The 17224-nt window shown below is 37.9% G+C and overlaps 1 protein-coding gene across 1 annotated transcript; it reads right to left on the bottom strand.

Moving 5' to 3' along the window:
• Positions 1–4243: 4243 nt before the first annotated feature.
• On the bottom strand, positions 4244–16795 carry LOC120356211 (probable ATP-dependent RNA helicase DDX27; the record flags this gene model as incomplete). Its single annotated transcript, XM_039445107.1, has 7 exons — positions 4244–4448; positions 8178–8401; positions 9655–9756; positions 10354–10477; positions 11661–11842; positions 15572–15732; positions 16686–16795. Coding segments are annotated over 7 exons (1108 nt in total), but the record flags the coding sequence as incomplete, so codon positions are not given.
• Positions 16796–17224: the final 429 nt, after the last annotated feature.

Here is a 17224-nt window from a genome sequence, read left to right as displayed (position 1 = left end):
TGGGACGCGGAACTTTTTACCGGGTAAATTGTGAATTGGACAATTTACCACATTTCATGTTCCCAGAACGGGCTCATTGTGTACAAATAGGAGCTTGGCTATGCATGACCAAGCTTGTCGATGAGGAACAAAATGTGGAAAGAGCAATGGGAACACTCACACTAAACGCGTGCACTTGCTGGTTGCGTTCAGTGTGAAGCTACATGCAAGTCACAAAGTGTTTTAATTGCTCTTTCCCGATTTTGTTTCATGGCTCATGCATGATCTGACGTGCACTTGCACATATAATCATTCAATGTGATTACACCCTAAGGCTGGGCGTAAACCGGTTAGTCAAGACAAGACTAGTCACGTTTAGTCACAATACTTCACATAGTTGCTTATGAAGACATGTCTAATTGCTATGACTAAAGCAGGGAACCCACTATGCCGTCACCGTCAGGCGCCGTCCGGCACCGACTGTTCACCGTCATTTTTCCAGCGATAGCCCACTTGCCCGTCTGGTTAACTCCGTCAGAAACCGGAGCTAACCAGAAGAAATGCATCAGTTGCGATGGAGAGTTCATCAGACGAGGAATTGCTAGTAATAGCCGCAGCATGTGCTGACTTTTAAGACCACTGCTAACTTTTCCCGAGTCCCTGGGATCAAGACCTTTAATTTGAGCCCTTTCTCATCATCGTGTGATTTGTCAAACGGCCAAAACTTTGATTTCATAATTTCGCTTACAGAATAATATTTGTAAATAACTTACCTGACATGGTATCAAACTTTTCTGAGATTTCCTGTCAAGCATTATCTTTCTTCCTGTTGTCGTGATAATATTATCACTAGTATTATACAGGAAGGCATACTCCCTCATAGCCTCTATCAACATTTCGTCCGTACTCATCGCTCACAGAACAAAGGCGCACTACAACAAAACACTGGCAATGTGACTTCACTGATATAGTGAAGTCCACGTTATAAGGCAGGGAAAAGGATAGGAGAACAGCGTTGCTGATTCTCTGCCTAGCCAGATATATTTCTACATTGTTAAATAACGATCTGGCGCTATGCGGAGCTAGAAAAGTATAGCGCTATCTGCTTTGTCAAATGATAGACAAGGATAGCAAGTCCAATGTTGTTCAAATACTGACATTATAACGTGGACCGCACTATAGTTGAATGACGACTGTATGATAAAAAAACGGACCGGCTATCCGTCAAGAATGCCTCAAACAGCAATGGTGGCCGACGGTGACTGACGGACGGGTATAGTGGGTTGCCGTTCGTTTAAAACAATGCAAAGCAATGTTGCCGGTACGCAACGGTGACGGTCGGTGCCGGACGGCGCCTGACGGTGACGGCATAGTATGTTCCCTGCTTAATCAGTGTGAGTTGCGTCATAAGCAACAATGTGAAGTATTGTGACTAAACGTGTCTGATCATGTCTTGTCTTGTCTTGACTAACTGGTGTGCGCCTAGCCTAGCATTCTACAATTTAAGAGCCCGCCCACAGCGATCTGCGATCTACTGGTTTCTATATCTAGTATCTTAGATCACTCTCCAAGATATACAGTATATATAGAAATCTATAGGATCTGTGTGTAGCCGGGCTTTAAATGTAAAAATATTCCACTGATCTTTGTAGAAGTCCTTCTCAAGAAAAAAATACTAGAAAAGCCTACATAACCAAGAACGCCAACTTATCTATCTAGTCAATCATAACTAGCTTTAGATAACTATCTATTCATAAAATTAATTTCAGCCGGCCAATATAACTGAGACCAAAACTGTTTAAACTGTCGGCTCGGATAGCCAAGAGGACTGAGGCGTTGCACCTTTCAGCCTGCTAGCGCTACCTGGTCGTGGGTTCGAATCCCGCTGTAGACATGGACGTTTGACCATCTCTTAAAATCACCCACGCACAACCTAAAAAGTCATGTGGGGCATCACCCGCAATAAAAATCTGGTGTGGTACACTCACACAACTTTCCTTGCTCATTGAACTGTAAGCCTCATTCTTAGACGAGAATAATTTAGGGGAATAACATAATGACTATTGGCGGCAAAATATTTGCAACTACGATTAGACTACTTTATACGTGTATATATAATTTATGGTTTTCCTACAGTTACCTTGAAAAGTGGCCATTCCTGCACTGATTACAGAACGCAAAGAATCACTTTTCCGCTCTAGTGCGGGAAAATTTTTTTCTGCACTCCAGATTTGCAACATATCAACGCAAAATAGTTAGTAGGTTATATGGAGCACCAGTGCAGCAAAATCATAATTAAGTTGGTAACTGCACTGACTGGGCTGCTATAGTGTTGTGGTGCACGTGTGTCATAATATTAAGGCAGTGGATGACACCACATTCAGCACCAGCCGCCTTCATTCATTACTACTACATTATTCAATTTAAATAAATTAAGGTTTTTATTAAAACGCATCACACACACAAAACATTTAATGGTTTCAGGGAATTTTACTCATAATTACCCACTTTTCATATTCAATGGTACCTGTAGGAAAAATTTAATGTGAAATACGTGCGCAAAGTTCCTCTGCTGCACTCAAGAAACTATTCCGCCCTCACCTACGGCTCGGGTTTAAACGTTTCTTTCGGTGCAGCAAACTGTCACTTTGCGCACTAGTTGCACAAATAACTATTTCAGAGTACTTTTTCCTTTGTGTAAATTGAGAAATTCGATGATTTTTTCAAAAGTCGTCAAAACAGCTGTTCTACAGATGAAATATCTCGACTATGACTGTGTTCTTTTTATAAACTGCTCTACCTACCTACTTCATGCACGAGAAGGAGGTTACCAAGTCCATTTCTCAAGGATGGGGTGGACCCCCCATTAGTTTCCCAGGAAAAAGACTCATGCCAGTTGATAGAGCTGATAAATTTACATACAGAGTATGAATTTGAAAAAATCGTTCAAGTAATTTTTGAGAAAATCGTGAAAAACATGGTTTTTTAGTAATTATCTGCGATTTTTCTCAAGAATATTACGGAGCTCCTGCAATTTTCCCAAAATGAGACTCATGTCAGTTGATAGGGCTTATGAATAGCTAGCTATCTATGGTATAAATTTGAAGAAAATCGTTAGAGCCGTTTCGAGAAAAATGTGAAAAACATGGTTTTTTAGTAATTATCCGCCATTTTTTCCGCCATCTTGAATTGAATTTTATTGAATTTCTTATTGTCGGATCCTTATGGTATAAGGACCTTAAGTTTAAAATTTCAAGTCAATCGGTTAATTATTAGGAATGGAGTTACCGTGTTCACAGACATACACACACACACACATACACACACACAGACCAACACCCAAAAATCATGTTTTTGAACTCAGGGGACCTTGAAACGTATAGAAAACTTGAAATTAGGGTACCTTAATTTTTTTTGGAAAGCAATACTTTCCTTACCTATGGTAATAGGGCAAGGAAAGTAAAAAACTTATAAGTTCGCAAACCAAGATGATGATTGGAAGACGAAAAATATGTTCAACCGAAAGCAGTACTTATCCGCATTATTTGACAATCCAGTGGATTAACTAAATAGAAGTTTTTCAGAGTTAGTTTTATTGAATAGACAATTTTTAATCCAGAACATGAAGGATTTCTAAGGCGATATAGTAGCTATCAATGATTCTATCTTGACTGAGCTTGCTAAAACTGGACATGAGAGTATCAAATGGGCGATCAAACTATTTTTAGAAAGTCAAAAGCAGTATGATAGTAAGTTGAAATAAAAACTTTTCAATGTTAAATACAAGTTTAGTGTTATTGTCAGATCCACATAATTTATTTGAGCAAAACTCAAGTTTCAATGCACTTAAGGCATCATCAGTGATCTTTTTTGGTTAGATTGTGGAACTTATTAGACTATTTATTCTTTGGTAATTATATTTTTTGGTAAAAAAGACCATATAGTATGATCATCAGTATTTGGTGGTGCTGGATCCAAATCTGAAATTCGAATCTTCCTCTCTTTATTCATAAGGAAGATGGAATTTGAGATAAGAAGAGATGAGTAATCAATTGCGAAATAGGAAACCACAACAACGCTTGTTTCGCGGCACATTGGGCTGGCAAGTTAAAATGTTGTAGACCGTTTCCATTCTACAAGTTCCCTTAATTCGATCTTTACTCATGTTCATTATTTATTATTTATTTATTTATGTTGCTGCTTTAAATCTGTGGTAATGGAAACAAGGCTTAAAACCCACTCTTCAGCAAGTTACAGTAACAAGTTACCTCCTGAGAGCCTCCATACGTTGAGGCTGGGACATGTTGCCATGTAATTCGGCCACTTTGACTCCCAACAGACCCAACATGATGTGAACACGGTGAGCTTCCTTCTTGGTCTGCACAAACACCATTGTGCTGCTATGAAAAGTGCGGCACACCAGCGAAGCCAGAATTGCCTCTCTGTATGGCTCGTACTTCTGTCTTATCCTGCAAAAGAGGGAAGAAATTATAGGTACAATTTTCATTGTTTAATACACAATATTATTAGTCTTATCTTTCAAACAAATGCGTATTCTTACTTTCTCATGTGAGTTGATTGGGGTTACCTTATACCTTCTTCTTCATCCATTGCCCACACTTGTGGGATCGATGGCATCATTTCACAATAAAAGTCAAAAACAACAAAACACTAATTTATCAAGATGGCAGCGATCAAGATAAAGCACACTTAGTTAACAACTAAAGGTGCGTACAGACTTTCGCTCTGCTCCGCAACCGAACTTCACTCGAGCAGATCGATTGAAGATCGACCGGGGAGCAAAAGTGGATCGACCGGGGAACGCGAGAAGAGCTAACATCTTCCGTAATGTTCATGAACGGTGCGACTGCAAAGCGAGGGCGGAGCGACTGCGGTGCGATGGAGGAACGAGGGCGGTACGAGGGCGGAGCGTGCTCCGTGCGGGTTGGAGGCGCGTATATGTGTACGCAGCTTAAGGCCTTGCTCTTCAACTTACTGGCAAGTTAGCCAGATAGTATTTGAGACAGGTCATCGTTTAAAAATTCCTGTACATCATAATAAGCCCTGGCTCTCAAATAACCCTCTCGAACTTGCTGGTATCCAACTGCTTCACTCCTGTTGAAGTAGCGGAGAGCTGCACTCCTGTAGCACACCCGCGATCTCTGGAGGCGCACCCTGGGTGGGTCAAACAACACTCGATGCCTGGTGTTATAGTGATGTGCATCAGTCCGAGTCAACAGATTCTGTTGATTCTTCTTGATATACATGAGGCAGAGAAGAAGGAAGTGGCTGACTACTGTTAGGATACCCAGCCTAACAAAAATGGGCTTGCAATGTGCATGATGTTCGCTTGCAGTTATAATCCTAGCAGCCCGTTTTTGCAGCTTAAGTATGTCCACAACCATGGCTAAATGACCCCACATGAGTAGGTCATAGGAGATATGGCAGTGGAAAAGTGCATGATACACCATGACCAGATACATGGACATCATGGCACCTGTCCTCTCAGCTTGAGCAACAGAAAACACATTCGGGACAGTCTTCTAGTCTCCAGTTGGATGTGGCTTGCCCAGCTGAGTTTCGAATCCAATGCAAAGCCCAACAGCTTCACAGGTTCCTGATTTTGAGGCAGACTTCGCGATAAGTCTAATCTGCTCAATCTAATAAATTCAAAATTGTAGTAGATACATTTTTTGGACTCAAAATTGTGTACGAATTATCATTTAAGTTACGTAAGTAGCATAACCTTTAGACTGTGTATTCCAAATTAGGGTTTGAAGCAGTGTATACTGTCAAGAACATAATGTGGACCTAGAAAAGGATACTACCACCGGCTTTGTCGAATGATAGACAAGGATAGCAAAACCAAAGTTGATCAAATACTGTCATTATAACGTGGACCTCACTATAGAAGAAAGACGAAGCAAAAACGATAAACACAAGAAGACGGAAACAGGAGATGAAGAGAAAGCAGATAGCTTTATCCCTTTCCAACTTCGCGCAGTTGACAAATTGTTTGTAGGCTATGAAAAAGCATAATGAACTACCAATAGTATATTTCGCACCTAGAGCAGAAAATGAGATTTTTCCAGCTCGAAATCGGTTTTCAAGTCCGAGGCCGTAGGCCGAGGGCTAGAAAAGATTGAGAGCTGGAAAAACATTTTTGCCCGTGGTGCGAACGATATTTTTCGCCACACTACAGGTATTGCTGACAAAAATAAAAAGAATACTTGTTAAGCTATCGTACCTATCTCTTGATTTTTTAGTGGTAGAAGATTTGCAGTCAGGATTTCAGATTCTTTTAAAATTTCACTTGGAATATCACAGGCGTCGTCATCTTCAAGCATTTTTGAAAATTCGGAATGCGCTAATCAACAATAAATAATTGAATAAAACTGGTTGCGAAGCGAATTAGTTCGATTCGAAACTGCAACTGAAATCATGGCGACTTCAGCTGATGATGAAAGTGGACACTCGCCCGATCTAGCGGATGACTTATTAACTACTTCCATGAGCGGCTGGAAAGAGACAACTTTCAGGCCTAGACCGGAAAAGAAACCCTTTCCTGACGTCAGACGAGAGTCGTCTGCAAACAAGGTCTTTCAGATCTACGTAGGGACTGGAAAACAGCTGCTTTCCGTGCAGTGTGGCGAAAAATATTTAATCACAATATTGGGTTGGCGTTCGGGAACCAGCTGATAATCAGAGAGCTTCCTACCCTGCCGATCCGTCCGTCGCCAGTTCAAAAACCGCTACGTATGGTCTGGCCCTTGAAGTCCGTATATTATCACTGTAGGCTATGTAGGCTATAATCTGAATGCTAGACTAAACCGAATTGTTGAATGGGACGCATTTATGTGATTTTTAAGGAATGATAGCAGTTCAACAATCATAGCAGAGAATCTCACTATAGGACCATATTTTCTACATTTACCATCATTCAAATAAGTATTTATTCCTTCAAATAAATAATTGTCTACATAAACAATAATTCAACTCAAAATTCCTCCAAAAATACCAGTGATTTTTCACTCTCCTCTCTCGTTGCTATTTAATACTTTTCTTTTGTTTTAAACCGATGTTTTACTCACTTGACAATTTCCTGCTTTACTCAGTACTTTACTTACAATATCGGGGGACCGAGCTTTGCTCTGGAGTGTAAAAGCATAGAAAATTTGTAACCAAAGATTGAATTTATAGTTTATATTTATTTATTCATTTTCTCAGTCGTTCAATTATTTTTACAGGAATCGCTAATTGCAAAAAGGAAACATGTCCAACTTTTTCAAAAATTATTATTTTTTTTCAAAAAATCAACTATTTAATGTAAGATACATGTCCAACTGAAAGCATTGTAATGACGACGTTTTGAATATATAGTTTACTACAGGTTTAGGTTCAGGTTTAAATAAGTTTTTTTGTCTCTCCTGTAAATTATGAAAACTGGACATGTTGCCTTTCTGCAATTAGTGATTCATTTTGAGGAGGCACATCAGTCTTATGCACAAAACTGTCCCTTTTCGAATTTATACTACAGTCCAAATCAAAATCTAGGTTAAGCTACTATCACTCATCAAAATAACAATTTATTCACACTTTAAAAAACAAACACATCATCAATTACAAATAGATATACTATGATTGCTAAGATATTTGTTAATATTACACTATGTACTATTGTACACTAACAGCATCTATTTACTATTTTGGACTTTCTGAAGTAAACATGTTTTCTAAAAATAGAGAAATAAACAAAAATAAGTTTCTTTTGCTGAATTTTTCTTCTCGTGAGATCAGCTGGATGATCCCAGACACATGCACTCGTTTACTCTCTTCCATACGGTTAGACGACAAAATTTCCAGCTGTTTTTCCAAGGACGTATTTATCCTTCTAATGTCCATCAGCTTGTTATCTCAGGGTTGAGACCTAGTGCAATCGAATTTTCATATCATAAACCTACTTTGTTCCAGATTTCGTGAAAATCGTTAGTGCCGTTTTCGAGATCGGTAACACACACACACACACACACACACACACCACACACACAACACACACACACACAATATATAATATATATATATATATATATATATATATAAACAAAAAAAACATCTGAACATAAAAATAAAAATGTTTATAACGAGCATATAAATTGCTCGTTTAATAGTATAGGATGACAAACTTTTGATTTACTTACTTGACAAACTCCTGCCTGAGATTGAAAGCGACATCCTGATTGTTGTCGACAAATATGCGGACAGGCTTGTCGAGCGACACAGAGGCCAGGTCCCTGACGGCATCCGTCATGGTGGCACTGAACAGCAGCGTCTGTCTAGTCCTAGAGCACTGCTTCACTATTTCGTGCAACTGCTCCTGGAAATACTCGTCTAGGATACGGTCGGCCTCGTCTAGGATCAGCACCTACAAATTCATTCAATCAATCATTTCATTCAATTTTATTTTTATTCATGATACAAATGACACTAATGTAATAACATTGGTAGATAAAATAATAAGGAAATCCTTGTGCTATTTTTCTTCCAAATTTGAAGGTGATGACACAGTCCAAGGTTAGAATTTCACTAATACAATTTTAGTCAAAAATAAACATAGAAACTATAAAATTTAAAAGACTTAAATTAATTAATTAATTGGAAATATTTCACTCAATGATCAATTATAATGTTTATAATAAGACACAAAATAAATCAAAAATTAAAAACAATACAATCAAAATACAAATTTCCAAATCTCTATATATAAAAATGAATGTCAGTTTGTGTGTTTGTTAGTTTGTTTGTTCCCTATAGACTCAAAAACAACTTTACAGAACGGCATGAAACTTTGAGAATATGTTGTGTGAATATTGGGGATGGTTACTGACCAGAAATTTTAATAGGGAGACTAATAATAATTATTTATTAATTCATTTTATAGAACTATGTTTTTGAAATTTTAGGCCGAGTGGCTACTTATATTTTAGCATCAAAAGTTACCAGCTGTATAATAAACACGTGACCCTGTTACCAATTGTGTACTGGTATTAAAACGGTGGTTTGGAGTTGAAGTTAGTGTACCGTAGTTGATTGGTACCAGCTGTAGATAACCGTTCCTTAGAAGACCTATACAAATAATATTATCACTCCCCTATCATTGATCATTGAGAAACTGGAAAATGCTGGAAAATTATTCATCTCATGAAAGAGAGTTGTTCATATTGCAATCATTAATTACTGAAGAATGACAGACTAAATTGATTTTTTTTAAAATTAAGCTTAGCTTATATTCATCCTAAAATTGAAGATGAAAAGAATATGGAATTCTGTGTAATTCATCGTACATCGCATATTTCCTGGACCATCTATTGACAATCAACAACTATGAAAACATTAAATTCATCTTTGAAACACTGATCTAACCTACCGGTATCTATTTTTTTAATTCAACACTTTACTGATAGATATTACTACCAATTGATTGAGAATATGTTGCAATGTCGGAATAATAAATGCTGCATGACTAAGCACATACGAAGTCCGTATTGAGATGTAAATGAAAATATTGATTGTCAGATAAATTTCATGATTCACCAAATAAAGTCAAGTGTGACATGAGATACATTGACTTTTTGGCGGTACGAAGTTCGCCGGGTAAGCTAGTGTTATAATAATTACCTCGACTTGGTCTATGCTGAAAGAAGGTGCATTCCTGATGTGGTCGATTAGACGACCTGGTGTGGCGATGACTATGTCCGGCGATTTACGCAGCATTTGTTCCTGGGGAAACAGAATTGAATTGAATAATTGCCTTCATTAAGGGCGAAGTTAGGACTCTAGGATCTCTCTGCCACAAAACCCTAAAGAGAGAGTTTATTAAATTGATAGAGTGATATAATGGTAAGTTTTATTGTAAAAGACATAATTATGAATTAAAAAAAAACAACATTGGATAACCAATTAGTAAGTGGGGAGCTTCTAGAAGCATCTGTTCTTGAGGGGGTGATCAAATTGAATGTGTATATGTGCAAGTGCACGTCAGATTATTCATGAGACGAGAAACAAAATCTGGAAAGTGCCATTGAAACAAGTTGTGACTTGCATGTAGCTGTTCACACTGAACGCAACCAGCAAGTGCACGCGTTCAGTGTCAGTGTTCCTATTGCTCTCTCCACATTTTGTTTCTCATCTGCGCGTTTGGTCATGCATTACCAAGTGTGTACTTGCACATACACGCATCCAATGTGATCATATCCTTGGGCCTACTCTTTTAGATCAATTCAGATATAACCCTATTAACTCTATCAACTTTCTGTCATCGTTAGGAAATTATTAAGACAGTATATATTTGAAATAATTAAAAATATTAATGTTTACCTGCACTTTGACATCCAGCCCTCCGACAGACAGAGCGACATCGATCTTGGTAAACTGAGCCAACTGCCTGGTGACTGAGTAAACTTGAACACCCAGTTCTCGAGTTGGCACCAGAACCACAACTCTGAAACAAGTTGAATTTCCAGTTATAAGTCTCTGTATAGCATTTACACATGTACCGTAACATAAACTATTCCATGTGGCACAATAATTAACAAAGTATCTAAAAAGATATGAATCAAGTGCTATCAAACATTCAGCTTTAAATAATATTGACAACAGAATAATAACCGAATCATGATGCAGAATTCCAAAATTCTTTGCAACTCATTTCGCACTAAATTATTTCTTCTTCTTCTTCTTCTTCTTTTGTGTCTGGGGGCACACAGAGTCAAATATTATTAAAAAATTTAGCCGCAGAAACTACTTTGTCATTTCCTGAAATAGGATCCTCCATCGTGCAATGTATTTCCATATTTGGACAGGTCAAGAGGTTTTTGTGAATAAAGATCATTTGATTTGTGAATAAAGATAATTTGATTCGATTTGTTCATAGTTTTGACTCATTGCACATTCGCACATTGCATCCTCACGGTAACCCCGTCTCACAAGCTCCGACCTGCATCTAGTGACACCTGTTCTCAAACGATTCAAGGACTTCCACGTAGTGTAAGGTGGGCCGTTCACTAAAGCGTTTTCATCCGAACTAGCATCGGTCGAAAACTACCGAACAATCCCCCAACAAAGAAAGGAATAGATGCTCGTCCATTGCAACAGGTTCATACGGCCGTCTCCGGCCGATCAATTTTTCGATCCTAATTGGATGGAATTTTCCGGCCGAACTAACTAGTCGAGCTGAGACAACAGTGTTCCTAAAATTGTTTCACAGTCTTGTTTGTTTTTAAGTTTGTAGTGTTAGGATTTTGACAACGTTCTAAGTCTATTCAATTTTGTTGTTTTTGTTTTTTGAAGATGTTTTATAAAGTATAACTATGGACAATAAAAAGTTGATAAGTTTAGTTCAAGAGCATGTTCCATTGTGGGATATGCGAGACAAAGATATCATCGTCGTGATGCGAACTACGAGTTTGGTAGTTCTCTGCCGTTGCTAGTTTGTACGAAAACGGTTCTAGTGCACTGCCTACCTTTCTGGATGCTCGGCCGGCACTCGCCTTCCCACGACAGAAATCAGAGCGATGGCCACGAAGGCCAATGAAGCGAGCGCTGGCAAACCACCCATCCACACTCTGGCGCTCGTCGTCATTCATACGCATTGGGCGAAAGTGTGGATGCGGCATAAGACATACCTGGTGACAGGAGCTCCGCTCAAAGGTTTATAGATGAGCCTCTCCAGAGTGGGCAACATGTATGCAGCAGTCTTTCCGGTACCAGTGGCCGCACAACCACAGATGTCGCGACCCATCAGTGCGACTGGAATGGTAGCTGCCTGGATGGGGGTCGGGTGAACGAACGACATCGCTCCTATCGCCTAAAAACAGTACAACTAATTAGGCTATTGCCTGAAAAAACGCTTGATGTGTTCTGGCCCTACTTGTCTTCCATAGTCTGTTCTGGGGGTCAACTGTAGTTGCAAAACAGTTACTACTCACACTTACGCGACTCAGGTCGAGAAGAGACTCGACTCTAGTCGGAGCATGTGTTTCCAAATGGTGACACTCCAGACCAGCGATTCTAGTCTCCGCGACGTCACCATTTCAAAACACATGCTCTCCACTAGAGTGAGGTCTACGTTATAATGGCAGTGTAGGATTGACAATACTGTTGATGTCCTTTTCTATCACACAACAAAACATATAGCGCTATCTCTCTTTAGCTTTGCAAGTTGTCTGTTTGCCAGAATATTTTATTTTTAGTTTTGACAGTGACTGTGGAAAAGTGAACAAGCAATTCCCAGCCGCCATTTTTTTCTTCATTCTATCAAAATACTTTAGTATACAAGTCATATAATTGATTTAAAATGTATTTTTGAAACAATGAAGTAATTTTTAGACGTTACCGTATGAGAAGCACAAATTAAAATACCGGGAATAACATTTTAAAAGTTGATAGCTAACATCCTAGACTTCATCCATGCGTCAGTTAGCCTACACTTATAGGTTAGACCTACTCGTACCGGTATAAATAATATTGAAAAGTTATTTAAGAATTATTTCCATTCAAAATTATACTATAAATAAAATAGAATAAACTTATTTTAAATAGGATTTCTATTTTTCTATTACAGGGTGCGGCAGTCAATCCCGCATTTTTGAAATAGGTGTAAAAAATAAACGGACGTAGATATCAAAATTATATTCATAAAATATTTTTCTACATTAAAAAGCATTTAAGAAACATTGAAAATAATCACTGTTTGAAAATAACATCAGCAAGATGGCGGCCTTCCCGAGTACGGCATTAGCGCAGGCGATTTGCGAAGCTGTTCATAACATCACGAAGCATTGTCTCAATTCTAGCCGGATTCTTGCCTTCAGTTCACCAACAGTATGAGTCTTTCTTCGTATATTTACCTTTTTAGGTAACCCCACAAGAAAAAATCACACGCAGTGAGGTCTGGTGAACGGGGCGGCACGGAAACGGGCCATTGCGGGGAATCACTCGGTTTGGAAAAACTCCGTTAAGAACATTCATGCTCACGCGGGCTGTGTGAGTTGTTGTCCATCTTGTTGAAACAAATTTCTTCATTCATTCATGTTGCCGAAGCTGAGGAATGAAGAATGTCCTTAACATTGTTGAATAGCGCTCAGCATCACAGTAACAGATCGCTCTCTTTCGTTTCAAAAAAATAAGGGCCTATGATACCCGACGAGGACATTGAGCACCCAACTGTTACCTTAGATGAATGGAGAGGTTTTTGATGTAATTGTTGCGGGTCTGGTCACTCCAAAACCTAAAGTTCTCAGCCTAAGAATTCCTCAGCCTATGCTTCGTGATGTTATGAACAGCTTCGCAAATCGCCTGCGCTAATGCCGTACTCGGGAGGCCGCCATCTTGCTGATGTTATTTTCAAAACAGTGATTATTTTCAATGTTTCTTAAATGCTTTTTAAGTAGAAAAATATTTTTGAATATAATTTTGATATCTACGTCCGTTTTTTTTACACCTATTTCAAAATGCGGGATTGACTGCCGCACCCTGTATTTAAAAATAAATTGGAATAGAATACTACAAAATATGTTGTTTGGAATTCAGATTGGTGTATCACAGCTTTTAAATTAGCCGCCATTTCAGGTTTGTATAAAAATGAAATCTGATCTCAGTTATGGAAGCAAATTTTTGAATCAAATTATGAAAAATATATATTCTTGATTAATTGGAATGAAAATGGATTATTTTACCAAAGAAATGATAATATTATTAGATTAAATTTAATGGGATGAATTGGTAACAGCTGTGTAACTTAGTGGCAAAATGGAGAGACTTGGCGACGTTTTTCTCCTATCTTTCTTCACTGCCATTATAACGTGGACCTCACTATAGAGTCGAGTCTCTTCTCGACCTGAGTCGCTTAAGTGTGAGTTGAGCCTAACACGTCAAAATTTTATTTATTCATATGGCTTTTATCGGCAGAGAGATCCTTTTGGATGTTCTGCCTCGCCGTATTACCCAATGTCATTTCCTATTTACACTCTAATTTATAGGTTATGTATTTGGTTCTCCTTGTTTTCTCACTATTAAATACAAATTCACATTTGAAACGCAATAACGCAAACGAATACAAAATCTTGAGAATAATATTGAAGATGAAAATATCACTTAAATTTTTCTATGGCAACCAAAAGAAATGATAATATGAATTGTCTATAATAATATATAAAATTTTTATACTATGATATCCTAATGTATTAAGCGAGCAATTTCTGTATTTTTATATCTGATTATTTATGTTCAACGGATCTCGAAAACGGCTCTAACGATGTTCACGAAATTTGGAACATAGTAGGTTTATGATATCAAAATTCGATTGCACTATGTCTCATCCTTGGGAAAAATCGCTGAACGACATTAAGGTAATTCATCCTTGGCTGAAACAGCTGAGACTTTCGTCGTCTGTGGATAGTAAAAAGTGAGCGAGTGATTCTGTGGAAAATCAAAATATCGCATCCGCGAAATTCATAAGCTGACGTACAGCCAGCTGTAAAATATAAACACGATCATTTTAGAGAATCGTGTTCTGTTTATCAATAAATAAAAATAACGAGCGAAACTCGGTGCCCGATATTAATAAATATGATAACAAACTTTCTGCAGAGGATACTACTTGATGTTTGCGAAATCAACGTCACTAAGGAACAAGCCATACAAAGCGTTTCTTCAGGCGTTTTCAGACGAGTCGGCAGGGCAGGAAGCTCTACTATTGGCTGATTATCAGCTTATTCCCGAACACTTACCCAATCAGCTGATAATCAGCCAATCTGAGAGCTTCATGCCATGCCGACTCGTCTGAAAAACGTTTCATGGCTTGGCCCTAAATGTTATTGTACATTCGCCTCAAAAAGAATATAGTCATTTCGCCCACCTTCAAAAGTAGAAGGCTCGCATGAAAGTAGCCTACTAGTACTTACAATACTTTGTGCCGGTTGCACAAAAGCCGGTTAAGTTTTAATCATGATTAATCCACGAGAAGCAATTAGAGAAGTCGTCTTCTAAAGAAGCCTTCTCTGATTGGCTCTCAGGGAATTAATCACGATCAAAATTTAACCGGCTTTTGTGCAACCGGGCCTCTGTAATAAAATTAATGATGCTAATAATATAAAATCATAATTTTAAGGAAGCCTTCTCTGATTGGCTCTCGTGGAATCAACCACGATCAAAATTTAACCGGCTTTTGTGCAACCAGGCCTCTGTAATTAATGATGCTAATAATATAAAATCATAAGGATTTCGTCTACTAAGGCTCAACTCACACTTAGGCGACTCAGGTCGAGAAGGACTCGACTCAAGTCGAGAGCATGTGTTTCCAAATGGTGACACTCAGACCAGTCGATTCTAGTCTCCGCGACGTCACCATTTCAGAACACATACTCTCGACTAGAGTCGAGTCTCTTCTCGACCTGAGTCGCGTAAGTGTGAGTTGAGCCTTAATGTTTCTCATGGACCACTAAGTACTGAAGTTAATAAGTCAAATACAGAGCTGGTAAAACTCAATTTATACCAAGAAAATGATCAAACCTTTTCACTTGAAACTTATAAATACCTTCAACAGAGGTCGTGACAGGTTCATCTCATAGAAGGACGCTTTCTCGTCATACGGAGGTGCATCTTCAAAGAATTCCTCTTCTTCTTCTTCGTCTGACTCCTTCTTTATCAGGCCCATCTTCTTTACTTTCTTCCTTTTCTGTTTCAATTTCAGGGTATCTAGAAAGAGAACAAAAACAGTTGAAAGACTAGACTAATTTCGCTTCCACTGTTATTTACTTTGATTTGTTTCTGTTCCAATCTCAGGGTATCTAGAAAGAGAACAAAAACAGTTCAAAGACAAGACTAAAATTCGCTTCCACAGTTATTTATTTGTTTTAGGATGAGCACACACTAGTTAGTCAAGAGAAGACAAGACATGATCAGACACGTTTAGTCACAATACTTCACATAGTTGCTTATGAAGTCATGTCTAATTGCAATGACTAATCGGTGTGTGCTGCTTCATTAAGCAACTATGTGAAGTATTGTGACTAAACGTGTCTGATCATGTCTTTTCTTGACTAACTAGTGTGTGCCCAGCCTTAGTTTAGTGCAGTGTCATATTATCTATACTTTAATAAAGGAAAGAACTGGTTATACACTAGGATAGGGAATTCATTTATGACGCATCATCACGTCTGAACTACTCAACTGATTAACTCGAAATTTTGAATTTAGATTCTTAATTAACCGAGGATGGTTATAGGCCTATTTTAAATTCTCCAAGATTTCATTACGTCAAGTTTTCAGTTTGTCACGTTTTCAATTCGACCCTTGTAGAGCACGGATTACCTGCTAGTCTTTCATAAAACTCAATTCAAATTTATTTTCCAAAAAACACTTATACATGATTATGAAATACAATTATTCTTTATATTATTATCATTTTTTGATTCATACAATAAGTAGGCTACATCATAAAAATGATAGGGAGAGAAAAAATGAGGTAACTTTGTGCTATTCCTCTCCCAAATTTAGATAGGTTACACATAGTTCGAAATAGGTTAAGTCTATATACAATATACAAAATATTTTGGAATCCCCCAACTAGACTATCTATCGGTGTGTAGGGGAAGTTTCACGTTATCACATAAGCTTAATCCGCTTTTAGAAAATTTTGAAATGATTACCTTTTTTCAGTTCATCGTCAGATAGGGAGATTTCTGAGTCTGAGTTATTCTTGCCGTTTCCCATGATGGCTTCTTTCTTCAATGTCAGAGTCGCCATTTTCTTCAACTTCCTGTGCGAAAAAAAGAAAAAATCAATATAAACTTGAATCTATATCTCTAACGTTATGGAGTAGAGATTCTAATACTACTCTTTGTGTAGTTGAGAAGTTGATATAGTGGTAATTAATCATATGGATGAAAAAGACAAAGAAATTGTCAAAAAACCACAGATTTATGATACTTAGAAAGACCGGTTCGGTATTACACCATTGTCAATCTCTGATAAACTCTTAAACTATGTTTATCAGATATTGTCTTTTTCATTCAATTCTAATACTAATTCATGTTAAATAATATAGTAAGAAACTAGATATTGAACAGTAGCCTACAGAAGTTGTCTCTAATCCTTTAGATAATATTATAAATCTATCTAGCCCATCTATTCCTTTCCATGACGAACTGCTATAGTGAGGTCCACGTTATAATGGCAGAGGAGAAAG

This window comes from Nilaparvata lugens, unplaced genomic scaffold, assembly GCF_014356525.2.
Source record: "Nilaparvata lugens isolate BPH unplaced genomic scaffold, ASM1435652v1 scaffold6178, whole genome shotgun sequence".
Classification (NCBI taxonomy): Eukaryota; Metazoa; Arthropoda; class Insecta; order Hemiptera; family Delphacidae; genus Nilaparvata; species Nilaparvata lugens.
The sequence above is the reverse complement of the archived record's forward strand: the minus strand, read 5'-3'. Positions and strand labels throughout refer to the sequence as shown.